The sequence below is a fragment of the Notamacropus eugenii genome, chromosome 1 (genome assembly GCF_028372415.1).
Source record: "Notamacropus eugenii isolate mMacEug1 chromosome 1, mMacEug1.pri_v2, whole genome shotgun sequence".
In the NCBI taxonomy this organism is placed as follows: domain Eukaryota; kingdom Metazoa; phylum Chordata; class Mammalia; order Diprotodontia; family Macropodidae; genus Notamacropus; species Notamacropus eugenii.
The window spans coordinates 27684594-27710475 of record NC_092872.1 but is presented as its reverse complement, the minus strand read 5'-3'; the positions used below and the strand labels follow the sequence as shown (position 1 = coordinate 27710475).

Here is a 25882-nt window from a genome sequence, read left to right as displayed (position 1 = left end):
TCAAATCTCTCTCTCACCAGACTCCATGCTCTAGCAAGGTGTACAAATCATTTTGCCTAAATATGGTTTTGGCTGTATCCTGTTGGGACTGGAAGCTCAATTCCGTGTGGACAGTCTCGGGCAGGTAAAAGTGGGACTTCTAAATCTTAGAGTCTTACGAGGCCCTCCATGAACAGCGGGGGTTCGAGAAGGTCAGACTGAGCTAGCTCCGTTAGCTCGGGTATTTCCGCCTCTCCCCCGGAGATACCTGATGGGTGGAGTCTCCCTGCCCTCGAGGTCGTCCCAGATTGGAGCACACCTAGTTACCTAACAGCATGGTATTGAGATGCAAACTGTGTGGCTGAAGATTAAGTAGGATTGAGGAAGCCAGAAAGCTCTCTCTTAGCACGTGTGGAGCCAAAGAGAAAAGTAGGGCTCCGCTTCTTTTCTTTCCTCTCTCCCCTCCCCCTCTCTCCCCGCTTGTACTTCTACTTCCAATCCCTTAAGCTTAGCCTCCTTAGGAAATCTCCCCCTCTTCCTCCTAAGGAAGACCTCCCTGCATTTGTAACCCGGACCCTGAAATAAAGCTCAACCCCTGTTTGACTCTGGAACGACCTTTCTCTCATACGTTTATCCGGTTTGGCCAACCGAAGACCTGGGACAGGTAAGAAAGACTCGGGTAGCCCAATACAGGCCTCTAGGCTTGGCAGAATCCCATAAATTTTGGTATGTTGTCTCATTGTCATTATCTTTAGTAAAATTATTAAATTGTTCTTTGACCCACCCATTTTTAAAGATTAAGTTGTTTGGTTTCCACTTAATTTTAAATCTTTGCTTCCAATTCCCTTTATTGAATATACTTTATATATAGTTATGATTATATATATATCATTATATATATTATTATATATATCATTATCTTTATATATCATTATGATTGATACAGATGCATTTAATATTACTGATTTCCTCCAATTGTTTGTGAGGTTTTTTTTGCCTCAGTGTATGATGAATTTTTTGAAGGTGCTATGCACAACTAATAGGTATAGTTTTTATTTTCATTCACTATTCTCTAGAGGTCTATCATGTTTATAAAATTTTTTTCCCCTTCCTCACTTATTGCACTCAATGTAGCAGGCACTGTCCACTAGCCCCAACAACCCTCCATTGCATTAAAAATCCATTTTTTCCCCCTGTAGGATTGTACTCTGTTTTAGTGGGTATAATATTCTTGGTTGTAAACCTCCATCCTTTGCCTTATGGAATATCTCACTGGAATGATTCACTGTAACTTCTTTACTTTCCTGATGATAATTCAGTTGGGTACATTGTATATGATTTTGGCAGGGGTACCTGCACAGGAATCACAGGTGTACAAGGACAACTTATAAATTAGATAGATTGAGATCTATCAGTACCTATCAGTAAATGTGAATATTCTGTAAAATTTTGGTCAGAGTTGAAACATGAGGGGAATCCAAAGGACAAGCTTTGGTGGAACTCCCCCCACCCCCAGCAAGTAGACCCAAAAAACAAGACCTATGTTTGGTAACCCTATATATATATATATATATATATATATATATACACACACACACACACACACACACACACACATATATATACACATATATATATACACATAGCTATCTGGCATGTAGCTATCTGACATTCCTAGAGAGTGATTCAGGTCAGGAAAACATTCTGGGTTCAAACAATCTCTGGTCCCGTGAAATTCAATTTAAATTTAAACAGTGTAATAATTAATCAATTTTCTAAACAATGCATTTTCTACAGTTCCTATATATCATGGTTCCACCAAGTTTGATTTCCAAATCCACCTACTTGGGATTGAATCCAAGGAACCTTAACTTCTGTGATAGGCTAGCTGGTCATCTGTACATCCAGTTTAGAATCCTACCTCCAAGGTTACTATGTCTCAAACTCCTGAATTCAGTAACAATTTCATTGCCTGTGCCTCTAACAGAGAAAGATAAATGAAACAGAACAAAACAATCCAAAACCCCACATCTAAGCTCATTTCTCAGAGCCACAGAGCATCTGTCCATCCTGTCAGTTTGTGGTACTTTGGACAAAATAGGAAAGAGCACCTTAGGAAATAGAGTGTGTACCAGTCTGGCAAATTTTTAAAAATACAGTGGGTTCTACTCGTACCATGTGGGAGAATAATGCAGAATTATCTTTTGTCAGAAACTTGTTCCTCCATCTTAGCTGGTTGGGCATGTGCAGTAAAAGCCCTGAATACATTCTTCCTCCTATTTCCAGTATTTCCCCATACCTGGCAAATAGAATTGCATTTTGAACACCATCCTTGACTTCAATTCAAAACAGTCTGCTGCAGAGGCAAAAACAATGTTATTTAATTTGCTTCCCCAGTGCCATACAGTTAAGACTCAATAGAGCACTGGGCATGGACTCGGGAAAGACCTGACTTCAAATTCAGCCTCAGACACTTAATAGGTATGTGACCCTGGGAACGTCTTTTGCCTTAGTTTCCTCAGCTGCAAAATGGGGATAGTAACAGAGTCTGCCTCCCAGGGTTGTTGTGAGGATCAGATGAGATAATATTGGTAAAATGCCCTTGGCACAGAGCCCTGCACATAGGCTCTATAGAAATATTTATTCCTTTCCCTCTTTTTTCCTAAACAGAAAGTTTTATAGATTCAAGAAAATAAGGAACATTTGACAAAGTTAAACAAATATTTCTTCCTTCTTAGCCATATGAGGCTTTTCTTATGCAAAAGAAAAAGGAAAGAAAAAGAAAAAGAAATATGGCTTCCTGATGACTGCTGTCATCACATTTTTGAAACTACATAGAACTCTCTCTGTAGGGATTTGGGACCTGCAATGAACTTGGTGTCAGTCCTTTCTAACCTGAGAAAACTCATAATTCTCTCAGTACATAAGGCCATTTAAATGTGATCTGGATCAAAATGTCTCGTTATATACAGGGCACAACAAAATATCATAGGGATCTTTGTACCATGGGCCATCCCTGATACCAAGGGAATTTGTTCTGTGAAGTCTGGATTCAGTCAAAGGACCTAGAGGGTCAAATGTGGTCTCTTGGCCACAGGTTCCCCACTCCTGCGCTATCCCCATTGATGTCCAGGTACATTCCATCTAAGTCCTGATTCCAAATGGGCACCCAAAAGTACCCCCATGGATCCTTTCCATTGCAAGGGTGACCCAAATGGATTTATCAACCTGAAGAAAAGACAAGAAGATATCCTAAAGAAGGCAAGTAGGCTCAGCTAGAGATTTAGTGAGGAATGTCAGCTACTTGAGGATTTTGCAGGCATTCTTACCCTAAGAAATAGGGATTTTGCTTTTAAAACAAAGCAAGCTGTCTGTTTAAATGAAAAAAAGAACAATGTGAATATTTCTTTTTTAAAAATTAAATTAAATTTATTACTTTGTTACATTTTAAGTTCTGAACTGTCTTCCTCCCTACCCCATACTCTGTAGAGAAGGCCACTGTTTGACACAGATATATCTGTCTGTCTGTCTGTCTGTCTATCTAAAACCATACTCTGCATACTTCTGTTTATTAGTTTTTTCTCTGGAGGTAGATAGCATCTTCCTTTATGGGTCCTTTACAGTTGATTTGAATATACTACTCAAAATAGCTTAGTCATTCACAGTTATTCTTCAAAAAATATTGTTGTTACTGTATACAACATTCTCTTGAGTCTATGAATATTTCTACAGTAGCATTCTTCAATCCAGGTTTCCTGTATTAAACTTAATACCAGCACTTATATAGATCTCAATAACATAGAATGTATCATTATTAATACTTTTACAGAATAAAATAACACAGAAATTATCAGTGTTTAAACAGTCTAACAACCAATAAATGACAAATTTTCAAAATTGCATAAATGGTACTTAACTTGTTGAGCAACACACACTGGAAAAAATATTGACTGTTCATTTGCATCTTAATTTTTTTTTTGCTTGTTTTTCAAGCAACTTGCAGCCTAGAACAGGGATCTGCAGCTATAGTTTATGGGCAGACATGGTCTGCTACCTGTCTTTGTGTGGTCCATGAGCTAAAGGATGATTTTTTACATTTTTAAATATGATAAATTTTGTTAATAGATACTGTACATAAGTATAAATATTATATAATAAATAATAAAACAAAAGTTTAACTAAATTAAATGTTCTGTACAGAGAGTATCCCCAGGGATCCCCTCAAATGCATAGACCCCAGTTTTATCCCATACAGAGTCTTACCTATAACAGTTACCACCTTAGCTTCCACTGCCTGAAGGCCAGGTAGCCTATATTTCCCTTCCTACCCTAAGGTTCTCCAATACCCTGAGGAAGGTTTGAGTATGAGTAGGTTTGTCATTTACTTTAAATCCCCACTGATAGTATCCTCTCAGTTGGAGGAGATTCCCTGTACTCCAGTTTCGTTTAGCCACTTAACATTCAGATTAACTTTTTCAAAAGAATTATCACTTCAAAGGTAGAGTAAGAATAAACATAAAATATTCTTTCTCGCCCCGAGGCCTTAACTCCCACCCTGTACCACCCCAGTTTCTGGGGAGGAAAAAGGTGTAGTTTAGCTTATTTTCTATATATCACTGTTCCTTCAGGCTCCAAGTCCAAGGGCACCCTGAGTTTGGGTTTCCCTGATAGGCTGGCTGTTCATCTGGCCTGGAATCCTGCTTCCAAGGTTGGTCATGGCTTAGGCTTCTGGGTTCAGTGGGGATTTCATTGCTTGCACTTAGAACTTAGAAAGACAGATGAAAAATAACAAACTAAACCAAAACCTGTAGACCATTTCCTGGGACACTAGGTAAAGGCGTGGCAGAAGGAAGGTAGCCCTTCTTCCTACCCAGTTAATTCATAACAATAGCTAATAATGATTAACATTTATATAGCACTTATTATGTGCCAGGCACTGTGTTGAGTGCTTTAGTGATTATCTCATTTGATCTTCTCAACTACACTCTGCGTGTGTTCTATTATTGTCCCCATTTTACAGATGAGGAAACTGAGGCAAACAGGGTTTATGTGATTTGCTCAGGGTCATATACCTAATAAGTGTCTGAAGTTGGGTTTGAGCCCAGGTCCCCCTGACTCTAGACTCATTGCTCTGTCTACCATACCACCAAACTTTGGGTGAACTTGACTTTCATGCTCTCTGGGTGCCATGTGGACAAAGAGCATGAGGAAAGATTTCTTACAATGGTATTTGCAGGGATTTGGTGTACAAATTCACTTATCATGAGAGAATTTTGTAACTCCATCGACAACATCCTTGCTCAGGGTAATGAAAACTGGAGTCTGAGGGCAGCCAGCATCCTGAAGGGTGAGAAAGCATAGATCCAGAGAGGAAACTGCAAATGGAAAAGAAATGATCATCGGGAGGTCAGGGACTAAAATTGAATCTAAGAGCAAGACAACATAGTTAAAGGGATGAAAGAGCAAGGTCTTTGAAGTAAAAACATAGAAATTGTTTAAAAGAGGAGGTCAAATGTAGTGCTTTAGAAGCTTTAATTCCAAGAGGATTTAATTCCAAGAGTATTCAAAGCTGAAAATGCTGCTTTTTGCTACTGCTAACTCTGTCTCTGCCTCCAAGGCCCATAGCTGGTGTTCCTGACCACACGCCAGTGTCACAGACCTTTCAATCCAACTTTCTCAGTAGTCCTTGGCTGAAAAATACCGCACTCTGACCTTTTGTTGACTGTGCCACTAATGATTTCAATTTGACATGTCATTTTAAAGTTATTTGGAGGGGAATGTTGGGGGAGTGTAACTTGAATGTTCCCTCTACCATACCATTTTGGCTGTGTGCCATACTTTCCCCTCTTTCCTTCCCAATTTTCTTGGAGTTTAGTTTTTGGCCTATTTTCATTTTCCGTGTTGTCTGGCACACAAATTACTTTGATCTTAATCTGATTTATACAACAGAAATTTGTTTCTGCATTGTCTCCAGTTTTTGAAATTCAGATTTTGTTATTCTTTAGTTGTATTTTGATGGCTTATTAGGTCTACCAAATCAGTTAAACTTTTTTGCTATTAAACACCTCTCCTACTACCCATCTTGATATCTTTTGGCCAAATTCAGATCTCCCACCTAATAGCCATTTACATGTACCTTTCTGATGCCTGTTGCTAAAGGCAGCCAAATGAGATTTAGCTGGGGCTGAAATATTCAGTGGGGTTTCATTAGTATACTTGGCCCAGTAGTTGCTAAGACTTCTCTCATCACATAAAAGCATGTTTTAAATATTTAAATAACAAAAATAAAATTCATCAGGAAGACAATGATCCAAATGAAAAAAGACTCTGATCAAACATGTTTTTTATGTGTTCTATTGTTGGGAGGTTTGGAGAAGTTAGCTTTTTTCTGATGTTCCTGAAAAAAAAGACTTGAATTTTATTTGACTACCTTTGAAAATCTGGGGTGATTTTCTCAGTGCTGCTTATAAACTAACATTGTGCCCACCTCAATCCAAAGGGAAACTTCATATCATTGAGAGTAGAATTTAAAATACAGCCATGGATGATTTGGATTTTTGGCACCTTTATTGATACTTTGCATTTCTTAAACAATAGTGCTAAAATGTTATCATCTTTTGTCTTTAGTGTTCATTATCTGGAATAAGAATTTCTGGGGAAATTCTTGCAGTGTATAAAATGCTTACTTTTGTGACAGGTTTATCATAAAACTATGAGGGTACTGCTTTAGTGATGTTTGAGGTTTACCCTGTTCATATTTACTATCTTTTTATGTTACCCAAAATGTCCAATTCAGCGATTCTAAGCTTATTTGTCTTTTGCTTGATATGAGAAGTGAAATCCTCATTATTTAATATAACTATGCAAAGTGGAATTTATTGCTTTCTGATGTCTGTTGCTACAGGCAGCCAAATCAGATTTAGCTGAAGCTGAAAATATCCAGTGGGGTTTCATTAATACTTGGCCCCGTAGTTGCGCAAATCATAGATAAGAATATCCCCGCTGCCTTCATTATGGTTTTGATCCATGGTCTAATTACATGGACTTTCACATGCCTGGTCAGTCCTGCTGAGTGAACACAGAGAGTATGTAGCCTGGTCCAGGTAAAGCTGAAGCTTCTTTAAGCACCACCCAGTGGTGGCTGCACTTGTCATTAATATCATAAATAAGATTACAGAAGCCCCAAAGGACGGAAAATTACCCTGGCAGAGAATTTTGCTTTTGTCTTGTTTTAAACAGAAACTGCAAAAAATATAGCAAAACAGGTAAAAAGAGGATTGGTTTATAAGTAACAAGCAAGTAAATATATCGCAAGGAAGCTTAAAGCAAAATGCAGTAAAAAAACCACTCGTGGTTTCCTTGTAAGAAACCTGTAGTTACCTGGAAAATTGTCTGTAGACTGTGTTTACATTGAACTATGGAGGGGAAAATAAATATGAGTATGGGGGGGCCAAACTCCCTCGTTGCAGCACATGAGGAATGCTTGATTGAGTCAGATGTGGTCCTCTTTCCCTTTTTTTACTTATCAGTTTAGGCATGAGTAGGGAAATACTTTTGGAAAGGGATGCAAACTGGAAGTCAGTCTTAGAAAATGGCGTGGTTTTTTTTTTTTAAGAAATTTACTGAAATAATGATAATTGATTTCTGTGAGTTATCTTTTGGTATAATCCTATCTTTGTGAGGACAACAAGACACAAAAGTGAATATGCAGTTGCTCCTTTGAGCAGATGTTTTGGAAGAGACCATACAACATTCTGTGGCAAAATTCTTTGGAAATACAATTGTAAGGAGCAGTTGAAAGACAAAAACCCCATGTGCTGTGTGGAAAGGACTCTTAATCTGAATGGATATTTTCAATTATGTTCATTCTCTGTAATCATCTACACTGCTATCATCTTGGAAATGGATAAAGATTGTGTGTGTATATATGTGTGCTAATGTGTATGTGTACACACATTCTCATGTGTGTACATACATATTCTCATGTATGCTTGTGTGTAAATATATATATTGGTCTGACTCTGCAATTTTAATGGGGTAGAGAACTCCATGCGAGGAAATTCCTTATATCACTGATGAAATCAGTAATTATTCTACAACTTATCATATTAGAGAATTACCTAGGTCACAGAGGTCAAGCAATTTGAACTGTGGTCATGCAACCATTGTGTTTTTTCTTAACTCCAAGACTCACTTTCTAGGCTTTATTCAGTCAGGCAAACAACCAGACCACAGAAGAGTTTGTTAAGTGCCTGCTGTATGCCATACATGAGAGAGATGAATTCAGTAAATGAGATAATATCCCTGTTTGTGAAGAGCTTACATTCTGTTGGGGGATACAATAAGGACACATGCAAATATGCAAAGAGTATGATTGGTCCTTAATTTCTCCTCTGTTAGTCCTTCTTTTCACTCTTTTCCCTTTTTCCCTGTGCTTTCTCTGTTGAGTGAATTGTAATTTTGCAGCTAATTCTTTGTGTACTTATTGTTTCCTCTTTTAATCAGTTGAGATGAGAGTGAGGTTCTAATGTTACCCATTCCCTACCTTCTTTGTATAGACTTCCATGTGTGCACCCTGATGATATGAGATAATTTCCTATGGCCTTCCTCTCCTCTCTCTCCAACCCCTGTCCATGTGCTCTTTCCCTTTTCATTCTTCTTTTAAGATCATGAAAACTTTTTTTTTTTTTTTGAGGCAGTGTCAAGTGACTTGTTCAGGATCATACAGCTAGTAAATGTCCTCCTGACTCTAGGGCTAGCACTCTCCTCTGCACCAACTAGTTATTCCTAAGATCATTAAAACTAAATGGAGCTCTCGTCCCCAGCTGCGCCTCCCCAGCGGCTTGACTCTCCCTGAGTTCACTGCGGAGGGCCGGTGAGAGCCCAGTCAGGCCTTCCCCATGGGAGCCGTGCCTCCATTGGTCCCCTCGCCCTGCGGGGTGCGCACCTGCAACATGGCTGCTCGAGATGGTGCGTGGTTCCAGGGCGGGAAGAAAAGGTTGTCTTTTTATCCTACCGGGCCGTTTCGATCCCATCATCTACAAGAGGATTCTGTCTTGGTCAAGTGCTTTTGCCCTCCTCGAGGACTCTAGTCAGTTGGCCTACATTTCTGGAATAGCATAAAACATCAAGAAGAAAAAAATAAGTTAAAAAGCCTGGCTTCAACAGAATTCTGGTCATGATGGACTTGGCTTGCTGAAATGAAACACCATGGTGGGAAAAGGGAGAATTACCTGGATCTAGAAATCTCATCCTCTGGAAAGTCTCAGGGGCTTCTGGCACAAAGGGAAGGGAAAGCTCCTGTGAGCCTGGTCATTCACTACTACTCACCTCTGGGGTAACATTCCCAACCTAATCTTACCTCCCACTTTTTTTGTTTCCTTGTGGCTTCTGGACCTGAATACTCTTGTTCTTCTCTACCATCCTTACTTAACCTTTTTTCCATCATGGTTCATTATTCTCACAGTAAGTTAAGTCCTAATAGGCTTCCATTTGAGTTAAGAAACTATTATAGTAAGTGGTAAACTGTTTTTGAAGAATTTGTGAAATTTAGAATGTAGTATCTTATAAAAATGTTTGGAAAAGTATGGACTGCACCTAAATTAGTTCACAAAAACTCTAGTTTGGCCATAACAAATCATATTGATGACACTGTTTCTAAATAAATTTGATCATGCGTAGAAAGCCCTATGATGTTACTGTAAATTTCTTTGTTCTTTAAAAAAACAACTTTGTATATGTATGTATGAATGGCTTCAAACTGTATCATAATTGGTAGTAGATGGCATTAATTTGGTATTTTACCATGGTGTTGGGGAGGGAGGGAATAACCATCAAAGGTCCTTTTATTAATGTATATTTGAATATACTTGGAGTTTATTCCTGAGTACTTATTAATGTTTCTTCAACAGGTCATTCCCATATTAGCAGTTATTAACCTAGAACACTGAAATTTTTAAAAGTAGGCTTTAAATGTTGGCACAAATGTTTCCAGTCAGCTCTCTTGGAGGTAAATGTAAAAAATTTAAATGGTTTATTAATATTAAGCATGTATAAGACAGAAGAAATAAACAACTATAAAAAGATAAAAAAAAAAAAAACTAAATGGAAGCACTACTGGGGGCCCCTGTCAAATTAGACTCTTTCTGTGACCCCTGACAATGAGAGGGACACTCGTGTCATTTCTGCCTATCAGAATAACTAGCCTACTTTTTGACCTTTGACCTTACTTTTCAGATCACCTCTGCACACTCCTGGAGGGAGCATTTGGGCTCATCTTTCTTTTACTTTCTTTCTGTTAAAGGGTTATATTGTTCCACAAACTCAGGAACAGCTCAGACTGGGGACCTGCACGCTTTCAGTGTTCTCAGTGTAGTCTAATCCAGGGCAAATTCTTCTCACTACCCTTCTGTTGTGAGCTCTGCAATTTCATGATCTGAGTTTGGGACTGCGTAAGATAACTGTGGGCTTGACCCTAGTTTGGAGTTCAGTAGACTGTTACTAGCTTAGCTCCTATCAGCCAGCTAGAAAACTCTGTGGGTTTAGAGTGACAGAATTATGGATTTCCCTGGATCTAGATTTCCTGTTTTAGCTATTCTGCTGTAGGCCTCAAACTAGGCTGGAAGTTTGACTTTCACTCAGCTCCTGGAGTCAAGATTCCTGTATTTGCTGCTTGGTTTTATACTGGCTTATTACTAGATACAATCCTAGGGCTCATGACCACTCCTTAACTTTAATGTGACTGCTAAATGCAGGTCCCTTCCTCATTCCTCTTGGATCTGTGACCTGGAACTTGGTAGTGAACAAGCATGCTACCAGGTGGCAGCTACCTTTGTGATGTACTTGGGGCCACTTATTGATGTGATTCATACTTGCTGTGCAGACCCAACCTCTGTTGTCTATAGATCTTTCGGTATGGACAAGTGACTCACTATGATATTTTTTTTCTCTTGAATTTCTTGATCAGGATTCAGTTTGGTGCATTTTTTAGATGTTTGGTAGAGTTGTATGTGTGGGGGGTCCTCTTCCTACTACTTTTACAACAGCTATCAATAAAAAGATTACCATTTATTACTTGGTTAGCAGACCAGAACCAGTTACAGAATGTCTATGAATGCTCCAAAGTCTCTCCAAGGCACTTCATTACATATCATCATATCTGTCCTAGAAGCAGGTTCCCCAGCTTCTTACACATGTGGAATTATTCCACACATGTTCTCTCCAAATATAGAGAGAAAAAATAAAAATAAATATAAAGTAGTTAAATTATGGTAGTTTGAGAGAAATGACGTTAGTAGAGGGGATAAACAGAGACTTCCTGTAGAAAGTGGTGTTTGAGTTGCTTCTTAAAGTAAGAGAGGGATTTTATTCCGGGGGGGAGAGCCAGTGTGAAAGAGAGAAGGCCAGTCTGGCTGAGCAGGGGGGAGAGTAATGGCCATTGAAGCTGGAAACAAAGTTTGGGGCCAGATTTTTTAGGGTTTTAGTAGCTAAGCAGAAGTTTATATTTTATCGTTAGGGTCTCTGGAGCAAGGAATCTAGGTGGCACAGTGGATATGGGGATGGGCTTGGAGTTGTTTATCCTGCCCTAGACACTCAATAGCTGTGGGACTCTGGTTAATCATTTAACTTCTCTCAGCCTTAGGTACTTCATCTGTAAAAGGAAGGAGTTAGATATAATGGCCTCTAAGGTCCTTTGCAACTATAAATTGATGATTTTCTGATTATTCAGACTCTTCCTGTGGGACCAATGAGTTGGTATATGAGAAAAGGTGGAAAAAAGTTCTGGAAAGTACAGAATTGCATAGGAGGAAGAAACCGGACTGGCTTGCATTTGAGAACTTATGGAGTGGTTTCAGTGATCCCAGATTGGCATCAAAAGCCATATGCGTTTACACCAGTAGTTTTCTGGTAATGCTTTCAGACAGTGAATCATGGGAGGCTGCATTCTACAAAGAGTAAAAATTTAGAGTTTTGACAGATTACCAGAGAGTATAAATTTGAGAGCAGTTAATAGCTTATTTAGTTCATATCAGTAAAGAAAACTTGGAATCTTCTTGTTCGTTACAGTGAACTCTTATTAGACCATTTTTATTTGTAACTACTGAAGTGAAGAAAATTTCTTTTATGTGTGTATATATTTTCAGAATAAGGATTCATTGTAGTTTGAAAATTGATTGTTTAAAACATTTTAATTCTTTAATCCCTGTTGAAATGATTTTTAACATTTCTTACCAAGAAAGCAATTAAGTACAGTTAATTTTATTTGGCATCTGTGAAACTAAAGATGGAATAATTATTGTTCATTTCTGTAGATCCATTTTACCATGGTTGTTTATCTTAAGTCTAAGGTGATTTAAAGGGCAGCTAGGTTATCAGTTGGAGGAGAGAAGGTGCTATGCCACTAATGAATCAGTTAATCAACCAAGAAGTATTTATTGAACTCTAGGTACTCTGCTCTGTACTAAAGATACAGAGATACACAAAAACCATCCCTGTCCTCAAGGAACTTACGTTTTAATGGGGAGGCTGTGTGTGTGTGTGTGTGTGTGTGTGTGTGTGTGTGTGTGTGTGTGTGACCATAGACCAGAGTTTTTGGACTGGAAAGCCGTTGAAATCATCATCTTCGTTTTTATAAATGCTGTAAAGTGCTATTAGTTTATAAAAACTAATACATAAAAAAGTTAAATGACTTAACTGAGGCTCATAGTGCCAGTAAGTGTTTGAGGAGCCATTTGAGACAAGGTCTTCCTGAGTCCAAGTGCAGTTCCCTGTTTACCACCCCACCCTGCCTGTCAAGACAAAAGAAAGCAGACAAGGTAATGTTGGATAGGAAAGGCTAACTACTAGTATCTGAGGAGAAGGTGGCATTTGAGAAGAAGACCTGATATACCCCAAATCACATTTATTATATTTCTCCCCAATCTTCACCTCTTCCAAACTTCCCTATCCCTGTTGAGGGTACCACTGTCCTTCTACTGTTTTATTTTGTAATCTCAGCATTATTTTTCTGGACTTTCTCATAGCATATATCTAGTTAGTGGCCAAATCTTGGTATTTCTAGCCTTACAACATCTCTTGCATCTGAATCTCCTCTTTACTAACATAGTTATCACCTTAGTTTAGCTCTCTTCACTTCTCCCCTGTACTATTGCAACAGCCTTCTAATTTGACTCTCTGATTCACATTTCTTTCAAAATGAAGAGTAATTTTCTTTACTCCAGATCTAGACATGTGACTCCCCATCTCAGTCAATTCCGGTGACTTCTTATTGTCTCTAGGATAACATACGAACTTTCTCTGCTTAGCTTTTAAACCCTATACAACCTGGCTTCAATTTATTTTTCAATCATTATTGAACATTATTCTCCTTTCTGAACTCTGTTGCCCTATCAAATTGACCTTTTCTCTGTTCTTCATGCATGACCCTCCATCCATCTTCTAATCTCTACGACTTTGCAGTGGTTGTCCTCATGCTTGGGATGTACACCCTTCTTACCTCATAAAGTCCTTTTCTTCCCTTAAGATGCAGCTCAGGAACCATCTTCTTGAAACCTTTCCTTGTCCTCTGAATTGCTAGTATGCTCCCTCCCAAACTAACTTGTATTGAACTATTTGTATTTACTAACTTTATGTTTAATATGGACTTGTTTTCTCCTTTATTGTAACGTAAACTTCTTTTCTATAGGGATTGTTTCATTCTTTGTGCTTGTATCCTCGGCACTTCGCAGAGTGACTGACATGTAGTGGATAGTTAATAAATACTTGTTGTTGATTGATGGGTGCTATAACTGTATCCCTTTCAAATTAAAAAAATAGAATTGTAAAGATTGGACCTCTAATTCTGTTCCTTCCCCTTCTCCCAAATATTCTTGGCTTGAGGTTTTAAAGGAAGTATTGACTTGATGAATTAAAGTAATAGCTACCTACATCTATACTAATTCTGGAAAACAATAGTTTTTACTTACTAGGCATCTTGAATGCAAATATTGACACTTGTAAATTTGAGGTTTAAAAATATGTTGTTTTTTTCAGGCAGCCACTATGAAAGTGAAGAAATTAGAGGAAAATATTGAAGCAGAAAGAGTAGCACACCTGGAGTCCAAATTTAACTCTGAAATCATCCAGGTAAAATTGTCCAACAATTATCTCTGTAATTCCTTAAATTATGCGTTAGTTTAGGAAATAAAATTATGAACCCAGCACCTGAATTTTGAGAGAGTCACTATGACATAGTGGATAGATTACTGATTTTGTACTTAGAGGACTCCAAATCAGATCCCACCTCTGACACTACTACCTCTATGACCTGGGACAAGTAATTTAGCTTCTTTGGGCTCCTCTTTCTTCATCTATAAAATTAGAATTCTGTACTAGATCCTAACACTGAATATTTTGTTTGATGATAGTTTTATTGGCTATCCATATTTCTTGTATTTTACTTTTAATCTTTTTATATATTTTTCTCTTGGTCTTATTTTTTTTCCCCACTCTGTCACTTCATAGATGCTTTACAGGTTTCTTTGTATTCTTAATATTTCTCTTTCCTTATCTCCATTTGCATATCATTACACTCCTTGTTATTATTTATTCATCCATTCCTCAATTGTTAGGCTCTCATTTGGTTTCTAGATTTTTGTAATCACAAATAATTTGAGTATGTATATTTTTGTGCCTGTGGACCTTTTTTTTCGTAGTATAGTCTTGGTATTGGAGTGCTTCTGTCAAAGGCCAACTTTTCTGATTTTGAATGTTTTTCCAGACTTTTTGAAACAATTCACAATGGCATCAGCTGGGGATTAGCATGCTTATTCTATACAGCTATTATAGCAATGAATTTTCACATTAGTCATGTTGTAAAGAGGTATTAGAACCAATGAGAGAAGCTATGAGAAAGAAGAAACAAACAAAAAACAAACCAAAAAAGAGAGAGCAGATAATATGCTTCCACCTGCACTCAGACTCCATGGTTCTTCCTCAGGATATAGAGGGCATTTTCCGTCCTGAGTCTTTGGGAGTTGTCCTAGATCCTTGCATTACTGAGAAGAACTGTCCATCAAAGTCAGTCATTACGCAATGTGGCTGTCACTGTGTACAGTGTTCTTCTGGGTTCTGCTTATTTCATTTGACATCAGATTTTTCTTAAGTCAGCCTGCTCATCATTTCTTATAGCACAACAGTACTCCATTACATCCCTATGCAACAACTTGCTCAGCCAGTCCCCAATTGATGGGCATCCCCCCAGTCTCCAATTCTTTGCCATCACAAAAAGAGCTTCTATAAATATTTTTGTACAAGTGGGTCTTTTTCACGTTTTTGTCATCTCTTTGGGATACAGACCTAGAAATGGGATTGCCGAATCAAAGGGTACGCACAGTTTTATACCTTTTGGCATCGTTCCAAATTGCTCTGCAGAATGGTTGGATCAGTTTACAACTACACCAACAACGCATTAGTGTTCCAGCTTTCCCACATCTTCTCCAACATTTTAAGCGTTTTCCTGCTTTGTCATATTAGCCAATCTGATTGGTATGATGTGATATCTCAGAATTGTTTTTGATTTGTATCTCTCTAATCAATAGTGATTTAGAGCATCTTTTTTCATATGACTATAGATAGCTTTAATTTCTTCTTCTTAAAACTGCCTATTCATATCCTTTGACCATTGGGGAATGACTTGTATTCTTATAAATTTAACTCAGTTCTCTATATATTTTAGAAATGAGGCCTTTATCAGAGACACTGGCTGTAATAATTGTTTCCCAGCTTTCTGCCTCCCTTCTAATCTTGGTTGCATTGACTTTGTTTGTACAAAACCTTTTCAATTTAATGTAAACAGAATCATCCATTTTGTATTTCATAATGTTATCTATCTCTTGATTGGTCATAAATTATTCCCTTCTTCATAGATCTGATAGGTAAACTATTGCTCTCCTAGTTTGCTTATTAAGAACCAGCCTTTATATCTTGACTTTATCTTGGTATAGTGTGTAAGATGTTTGTCAGTGCCTAGTTTCTGCCATACTATTTTCCAGTTTTCTCAGCAGTTTTTGTTAAATAATGAATTTTTATCCCAGAAGCTGGACTCTTTGGATTTATCAAATAATAGATTACTACAGTAAAACTCTGTTTATTTTTTTAAATTAATTTTATTTATTTTCAGTATTCTACAATTACTACCATGTAACTTAGATTATTATTTTTCCCTTCCTTCCCCTTTCCTTCTCTAGATGGCATACAATTTTATATAGGTTCTACACATACATTCCTATTAAGTACATTTTCACTATAGTCGTGCTGTGTAAAAGAATTAAAATGTATGGGAGAAATCATCTAACAAACCAAAACACAATACACACATAAAAAAATGATCTGCTACATTCTATGATTGAATTCCATAGTTCTTTCTCTGGATGCAGAAGACATTTTGCCTTAAAAGACCATTGGGAATTTTTTTTTAAGTCCTTGCATTGCAATGAAGTTCCAAGTGTACCAGAAAAAACTCTCACACACTGTGGTGGTTGCTGTGCACAAAGTTCTCCTAGTTCTGCTCCTGGCTCAGCATCAGATCATATAAGTCTTTCTGAGCCTCTCTGAAGTCTTCCTGTTCATCATTTCTTAGAGCACAATAGTATTCCATTACATTCATATATTGTAATTTATTCAGCCATTGCCAAATTGATGGACATCCCCTTGATTTCGTTTTTGGCCACCACAAAGAGAGCTGTGGGACCCTTTCCCATTTTTATGATCTCTTTGGGATACAGTCCCTAGAAGTGATATTGCTGGGTCAAAGGGTATGCACATTTTTATAGCCCTTTGGGCATAGTTCCAAATTGCTTTCCAGAATGGTTGAATTAGCTCACAGGTCTACCAACAATATATTAGTCTTCCAACTCTCCTGCATCCTCTTCAACATTTATCATTTTCCTGTTCTGTCATGTTTGCCAATCTGATAGTTGTGATATGGTACCTCAGAGTTCTTTTAAGACTCTAAGTTTCTGTCTGCATTTGTAGAAACAAGTTTCTTCATTGGATGCTTATTTCCTATAACCAGTGAAATTACATGTACTGTTTAAAAAGCATTCATATATCACAATTTTTAAAAACTATTTTCCGGTAAATGGGCACACATTTTTTCCCCAAATTTTTTACTACTACAAAAATGCTGCTGTAACTGTTTTTCTATCTGTGAGGTTTTTCTCTCTGTCTTTTACCTTTTTTTTTTTAGTTTTACACCTTACTAATGGTATTTTCAGGTCACTAGATATATACAGCTTAATGACTTTTTAGAAGAACTTCAAATTATTTTCCAGATTACTTGGGCCAGTTCATAGCTCCACCAACAGTGTATTAGCATACTTGTCCTATCTTCTGACAGCTCCTCTAACATTTCTCATTTTTGTCTTTTTTGTCATCTTTCACCAATCTGATGGATGTGAAGTTAAAACAAAAGTTCTTATAATTTTCATCTACCATTATTAGTGATTTGGAGAATTCTTTCTTAGAGTTTTTTTTAGTAAGCTTGTGTTTCTTACATACGAACTACTTATTAATATTTTTTGACTTTATTCTTAAATGACTCGTTTTCTTATATATTTGTCTTAATTTCAAATATAGCTTGGATATAAAACTTTTATAAAAGATATTTTTTAATAAGAAATTCTTATAAGAGATCTTTCACTCCTTCATACTGGAGCTATTGTCAAGACCTATCAGTTTAACCTTTGTAGCATCTTTCCCCTATGCCCCATGCTTTCTCTTCTGACAGTGCCACAACCCTAGTTCAGGGCCTCATCACTTCATGCCTTAATTATTGCAATAGCCTGCTGGTGGGTCTGCCTGTCTCACTATTCCAATACATACTTCATTCAGCTACGAATGTGGTTCTTCTAAAATGCAAGTCCTATTTAGTAAACTCCAGTGGCTTCTTCTTCCCTCCAGGAGCAAAACGAAAATATTTTCTTTGTCATTCAACGCTCTTCACAGCCTAACCCCCTCCTATTTTTCCAGTTTTCTTATACCTTACTCCTCAACATGTACTTAACCATCCAGTGACACTAACCTTCTGGTTGTTCCATCTCTTTAATGTGGACATTTTTCTGGTTTTATCCCAAACCTGGAATGTTTTCTCTTCTCTGCTCCAACTATTGACCTCCCTGGCTTCCTTGAAACAAACAAAATTACGTCTTCTACAGGAAGCCTTTCTAAACCCCTCTTAATTATCTCCTGTTTATCTTGTATGTTGCTTGCTTTGTATAAATGTGTTTGCATGTCATCTTCCCCATTAGATTGTTAACTCCTTGAGGGCAGGGACTGTCTTTTGGCTCTTTTTGTATCCCCAATACTTCGGACAGTGTCTGTCACATAGTAAGCACTTAATAAAATGTTTATTGAATGAATGAATTCACTGATCATCCACATGAGTTTCATTAGACATTTCACCTTTTCCTCTTTATGAGAATTTTTTCTCTTTGTGTCTTAAGACTTTTATCTTTGTGAGCTATTTGTTTTTTCTATAAACTCTCTTAAAATCTTGAGAGTACATATCCCTATACATGGCTTTTTTTCTCCTATCATAAATTCTAAGATGGAATAATCCGTTACCCAATAAAATTTTCATCTTTTCCACTGCTGTCATCTCTCAACCAGTTACTTCCTCATGAATATCATAAACAAACAAAAAAAATCTCTCCTTGTTGGGTTCTAACAACTTTTAAAGAGTGAGATATTCCTTAAGAGAAGTCAAGAAATTATTAGTGGCTCTGTTTTCAGCAGAGAAAGAACTCCAACACTTGCAGAGAAAACTGAAGACACTCATCATTACTAAATTATAGCCCCTTACCTGGCTTGGTATTCTCTTTTCTGAATTTATCTTTTTCCTCTTTCATGCCCTGTGATCTTTTATATGTTCTCGATATTACTTTGGTTTTTGCTTCTGATGACCTTCACCCAAATGATCTCCATCTCGCTCCCCCATTCTAGTTCCTAGATAAGCTCATAGGATATTTTATTAATATACAAATTCATCATTCCCTTTTTTACCTGTATTGTTCTTTGGAAGAACATGTGCTCTTCTAGAACCATGTCAGCCATGCATTTCATCTCTAGAAAATCCTGTGAGATAAGGTTTGCATTTATGCATTGAGATCTTTGTTCTCTATAGTATATATGATGAAGAGGCTGACATTTGTAAGTTATTTTCTGCTATAAATATATTTATAATCATAAATTTGCTGGAACGTGTAGACATTATAAGGTGCTGTTGTCTTGTTCTAATAGATAATATTTACAAAAAAATTTGACTTTACTTAAGAATGCAGGCTTAATAGCTCTCTTCTAACCAGGAAGATCTCATGACTTTGTGAAGATCATAGTAAATTCCTTGAGAAACAAAACCACAAAAATAACTTGTAAAGGGGCTCCATTGCTGTTAAAATCACATGAGGATTAAAAACAGGAGATGTGTGTTCAAAGCTGTTCACTGCTGTCATTTGTGCCTCCCATGGAAGGTGTAAATGAAAGTGAAATTCTGTACCTATGATGAAGTCCTCCAGATGTTACTGTTTGCAACACTGTGATTAGTACCGGAGATGCAAAAAGGGACAAAAGACAGTCCTTATTCTCAAAGAATTTACTATCTCATGGGGGAGACTGCACAAACAAATTTATACAAAACAAGTTATGTACAAGACTGCAAGAGAAAATGCTCAATGCCAAGAGATAGAGTGTCTTTTTCATGGAATAGCAGGAGGCTAACTTCACCAGATCAAAGAATATGTGGTGGGGATTAAGTTGTAAGAAGACTGCAAAACTAGGAGGGTGCTAGATTATGAAGCTATTTTGAATGCCAAACAGAGAATTTTGTATTTGATCCTTATGGTAATAGAGAGCTACTGGAGTTTATTGAATGGGGAGTAGGGGGTGTGTGTAATCTTGTCAGACATGCCCTTTAAGAAAATCACTTTGGTGTCTGAATGGAGGATAGATTGGAATGGGGAGAGGACTTGACATAGGTATATCCACTCGCAGGCTTTTGCAGTAGTAAAGGTGTGAGATATTGAGGGCCTGCACTAGAGAGGTAGTAGCATTGTCAGAGGAGAGAATGGGGAATGTTTTAGAGATGTTGCAAATGTGAGACAATTGGATTTGGTAAAAGTGGATATAGAGATATAGACATAGTGAGAAGTCAATAATAACTCCTAGGTTGTGAGCCTGAGGGACTAGGAATATGGTATTACCCTCTACTGTAATGGGGGGGTGTCAGAATGGGGGAAGTTTTAGAGGGAAAGATAATGAGGTTTGTCGTGAATGTGTTTAGTTTAAGGTTGTCTGCTGGACATTCAGTCTGAGATGTCTGAAAGGAATTTACAGATATGAGCTGGAAGTCAGCTGAGAGGTTGGGGCTTGAGAAGCAGATTTAACAGTTTTCAGCATAAAGATGGTATTTAAATCCATAGGTGCTGATGAGATCACTAAGTGAATTAGTGTAGGGGGGAAGAGAAGAGAACTCAGGACTGAACTCTGAGGACACCTATAGTTAGAGGGCATGATCTGGAAGAGGATCTGGCAAAGAAGACTGAAATGGAGTGGTCAGGTTAGTAAGAAGACATCTAGGAGAGAGTGGGACCCTAAAATCCTAGAGAGAAGAGGGCATCAAGGAGGACTGGGTGAGTAACAGTATCAAAGAGAGGTCAAGGAGGATGAGGACTGAGAAAAGCCCACTGAATTTGGCAACTGGAAGTCCTTGATAACTTTGGAGAGAGAAGTTTTGGTTGAATGATAAGGTGAGGAGCCAGGATTTTAGAGGTTCAGAAAAGAGGCAAAAAAGTTGGGTCACCAATTGTAGATGACCTTTTCAAGGACTTTATTTTATTTTTTTCTCTTTTTGTAATTGTTTTTTAAAATTAATTTATTTGTTTTCAGTTTTCAACAATCACTTCTGTAAGTCTTAAGTTTGTCAGAGTGGAGATGACAGAGCAGATAATCTGTTGGACAAGACAGAATAGAATGAGATAGCTTGAGCAGGTAGAAGGTTTAGTCTTGGTAAAGAGTAGGACCACTTCATCATGCAGGTCAAAGGTGAAGGAGTAGATGGTGGCATCTAGGATGAGGGGAGTTGAGAGACAGCCCACACAGCAAATGGCCTCAATTTTTTTTCTAAAATTGGAGGCAAAGGGGAGAGGAGCCATAGGAGGTTTGAGGAGACACAAAAAGGGTTTTAAAAAGCTGCTGTGAAGAGTGGGATGATGAATTAAGGGTATTCTAATATGATTGCCGAGCAACAATGATGGTCCAGCTGAGATTTTGTAACAGATTTGTAATGGATACAGTCAAAATGGTTATTTGATTTTCTCTGCCTTCATTCAGAAGCATGTGTGTAGGGATGAAGGCAGCAAATGCTGGGAATAATATAAGGATGAGCCTTGACAGGCTTTATCAGTAATATGATAGGGAGGCTAGAGATTCAAGAGAGGACAGTGCAGAGTTGAATTGGTTACCAAGGGGTTAAGATGGAGAAAAGAGGAGAAAGTGACTAGGAGTGCAGAAGAGAGCCTGGGAGAAAACTGAGGGATCATCAGGTTGTAGGTCATGGTGTGGATGAAGAAAAGGGAAGGCAGAGGGAGAGATAAAAAGCCTCTTGCTTTTGGTTGCATTTGGATCAGGAGATTGTGGAGTTTTTGAACAGTTTGGAGACTGAGCAGTAGATTTAAGAATCATTAGCATAAAAATGGTATTTAAATCCATGGACGCTGATGAGATCACTAAGTGAATTAATGTAGGGAAGAAGTGAAGAGAGCTCAGGACAGAACCCTGAGGACACCTATAGTTAGAGGACATGATCCAGAAGAGGATCTAGCAAAGAAGACTGAAAAGGAGTGGTCAGATTAGTAAGAAGACATCCAGGAGAGAGTGGGGCCCAGAAATCCTAGAGAGAAGAGGGCATCAAGGAGGACTGGGTGAGCAACAGTATCAAAGACTACAGAGAGGTCAAGGGTGGATAATAACAGCTGACATTCCTAAAATTCTTGAAAGTGTAGAAGTTTTTCACCCACATTATCTCATTTGTTTTCATAACAACAATGTTGGGTAATTAGTGCAATTTTCATTTCCATTTTACAAATATGGAAGCTGAGACTCACTGAGTTTAAATGACTGGCTCATGGTTATACAACTAGTAAGTGTTAAAGACAGTATTTAGACCCAAGTCTTCATGACTCCAGAGCTATAATTCTATTCACTGTACCAATATCTAGACTAAGCCATGTTAGTTAGCCCTGGGTTAGTACATCAGTATCTTCAGTGATCTCATTTTCCCTAGTAGCTATAAGTTGCTTTGGGAGTTGTCTGAGAGGCTATTAGGTTTTCAAACTTATTAGGAGAAGAAATCAAAATTTTAGGGAAAAAACTGTGCCTTGTTTTTGTCAACATTTTTCATTTCAGTGCTTCTGTGTTAAATCTTAAAACCTTATAAATATATTATTTGTAATGTATAGTTCTGTTTATGGAATTAAAACTAAAATATCTTTTGTTACCTGCCTATTGGCTATAGATTAGCCTCCTAAATAGTTATTATTAACGATATTATTATCTAATACTCCCTTCTGAGAATATGAAAATTTCTTTTGTGAAAAATGTTTATGTTTGAGCCATAAGTTTAAGATTACATTACTTTCTAATGTATAATGCTTTAATCCTTTATTGAATTTGTGATCTCATCTATATAGGTATTTCCTCCATTGACATAAATTGCAATGTATCCCTACTTTCCTGTCTTGTGTATCTCTTGTCTAATTTGTTCCCTCGATCCTCCAATAAGGATCCAGCAGCTAACCTGGATTTTCCTGTAGGTCTTTTTGCAGTGAATATATATCATTGCCTGACTTAGGTTCATCATCATTATCCCTTGCTATGACTACACAACTGGGGAGCCTTGATTTCTTTTGTCTTTTTTTTTCCTTTTTATTAATTTATTTTTAGTTTTCAACATTCACTTCCACAAGATTTTGAGTTCCAAATTTTCTCCCCATCTCTCCCCTCCCCACACTTCAAGATGGCATGCATTCTGATTACTCCTTCCCCCAATCTTCCCTCTCTTCTGTCCCACCCCTACCTTCTCTTATCCCCATCTCTTCTATTTTCTTGGAGGACAAGATAGATTTCTATAACCCATTGCCTGTATATCTTGTTTCCCAGTTGCATATAAAAACAATTTTTAACATTCATTTTAAAAATTTTGATTTCTACATTCTCTCCCTTCCTCCTACTCACCCTCATTGAGAAGGCAAACAATTAGATATAGGTTATACATTTTAATCATGCAAAACACTTCCGTAATAGTCATGTTGTGAAAAACTAACTATATTTCCCTCCATCCTATCCTGTTCCTCATTTGTTGTATTCTCTCCTCTTGACTTTGTCCCTCCTCAAAAGTGTTTGCTTCTGATTGCCCCTCTCCCCATTTTCCCTCTTTTTTATCATTCCCCCCTCTCTTATTAACTTCCCCACTACTTTCCTGTAGGGTAAGATAGATTTCCATACTCAATTGAGTGTGTATGTTATTTCTTCCGTAAGCCAAATATGATGAGAGTAAACTTCACTCATCCCCGCTCAACTCTTATCTCTTCCTCTCCATTGCAAAAGCTTTTTCTTGCCTCTTTTATGTGAGATAATTTACTCTCTTCTACCTCTCCCTTTCTCATTCTCCCAATACATCCCTCTCTCTTACCCCTTCATTTTATTTTTTATATATCATTCCTTCATATTCAACTCACTCTGTGTTGTATATATATGTATGTATATGTATGTGTTTACGTATATGTGTGTATACATACATTCGTATCTCTATCTATCTATCTATCTATCTATCTATCTATCTATCTATCTATCTATCTATCTATCTATCTATCTATCTATCTTCCCTCCAACTACGCTAACACTGAGAAAGGTCTCATGAGTTAGAAATATCATCTTTCCATGTAAGAATGCAAACAGTTCAACTTTAATAAGTCCCTAATAATTTCTCTTTCCTGTTTATGCTTCTTTTCATGCTTCTCTTGATTCTTATATTTGAAAGTCAATTTTTCTATTTATCTCTGGTCTTTTCTCAAGAATGCTTTAAAATCCTCTGTGTCATTGAATATCGATTTTTTCCCTCATAGATTATACTCAGTTTTGCTGGGTAGGTGATTCTGCTTTAAGCCTAGCTCCTTTGACCTCTGGAATATCATATTCCAAACCCTCCAATTCCTTAATGTAAAAGCTGCTAAATTTTGTCTTATCTTGAGTGTGGTTCTACAATATTTTAATTGTTTTTTTTTCTTGCTTGAATATTTTCTCCATGGTCTGGGAACTTTGGAATTCAACTACAATATTCCTAGGAGTTTTCCTTTTGGGATCTCTTTCAGGAGGTGATTGGTGGATTCTTTCAATTTCTATTTTACTGTCTGGTTCTAGAATATCAGGTAGTTTTCTTTGATAATTTCTTGAAAGATGATGTCTAGGCTTTTTTTTTATTATGACCTTCGCGCAGTCCACTAATTTTTAAATTATCTCTCCTGGATCTATTTTCCAGGTCAGTTTTTTTTCCAATGAGATATTTTGTACTATTTTATATTTTTTTCATTCTTTTGGTTTTGTTTTATAATTTTTTGATTTCTCATAAAATCATTAGCTTCCATTTGCTCCTTTCTAATTTTGAAGGAATTATTTTTCGCAGTAGGTTTCTGGACCTCCTTTTCCATTTGGCCAATTCTGTTTTTTAAGGCATTTTTCTTCTCATTGGCTTTTCGAACCTCTTTTGCCATTTGGGTTAGTCTGTTTTTTAAGGTGTTATTTTCTTCACCATTTTTTTGGGATCTCCTTTAGCAAAGTGTTGACTCATTTTTCATGATTTTCTTTTATCACTCTCGTTTCTCTACCCAATTTTTCCTCTATTTCTCTTACTTGATTTTCAGAATCCTTTTTGAGTTCTGCTATGGCCTGAGATCAGCACATTTTAATTTCTTGGAGACTTTGGATATAGGAGCTGTGACTTTGTTGTCTTTTTCTGATTGTGTATTTTGATCTTCTTGTCTACTTCTTTGATCTACTTGTCACCAAAGTAAGATTCTGTAGTCTCATTTTTTTTCTCATTTTCTCAGCCAATTACTTGACTTTTTAACTCTTTGTTAAAAGATAGGACTCTGCTTCCAGTGTGAAAGGTGTACTATCCCAAGCATCAGGAGTTTTGTGCAGTTGTTTTCAGATATTTTTCTAGGCATCTGTAAATTTTCAGTTCTTCCAAGGCTGTATGATTGAAGGAGAGGTGTTTATTCCTCTCCTGGTCTGTGCTTTGGTCTGTGAATGACCACAGCCACTCTTTTCTGCCTTGGAACTATGAGGAGGATTCCCTCTCCCCTACCGTCTCACAAGCTCTACCATGCCAGTGCTCTTCGTCACCCCAGGACCACCACCCAGGACTATGACCCAGATACAGGCATGGGCAAAGCAAGAGAATCCTGCCTCAATGTCAGCAATGAGATCCCCACAATCCCCCTCTGATCAGCTGCTTGATGCTCCCCCCCCCCCCCATCTGTGGACTGAGAGCTCTGGAAGTAGCCCTTCCCACCACTGCCACCACTGCCACTGCTGCTGCCCTGGGGCTGGAGCTGGACCCTGATTCTCTCTCATTCAGGTCTGACAGACCTTGCCTACTGACCCTCTAAGTTGTCTTTAGTGTTTGTAGGTTAAGAAGTCTGAAAACTGCCACAGCTGCCAGTGATTCAGTCCCCTGGGGCCTGTGGACTGTGCTCCTCTCTCAACTTTGTGCAGCAGGCCTTTCCTGTTCACCTTCTAGGTTGTCTTGGGCTTTAGAATTTGTTTAAAGTAATTTTTTACAGTTATTTGGAGGGATTTGGGAGACAGC

The 25882-nt window shown here is 37.6% G+C and overlaps 1 protein-coding gene across 13 annotated transcripts in view; it reads left to right on the top strand.

Annotated features, from left to right (window-relative positions):
- Window positions 1-25882, top strand: part of CCDC171 (coiled-coil domain containing 171) — a 509668-nt gene that overhangs the window by 107745 nt on the left and 376041 nt on the right. For 11 of the 13 annotated variants that reach the window (XM_072655937.1, XM_072655913.1, XM_072655930.1 and 8 more), the window contains one exon: window positions 14011-14103. The exons of the other annotated variants lie outside the window; for them this stretch is intronic. In XM_072655937.1, the coding sequence (XP_072512038.1) occupies window positions 14011-14103 (93 nt within the window). The remainder of the gene's footprint in view (window positions 1-14010; window positions 14104-25882) is intronic. 13 annotated transcript variants of the gene reach the window in all.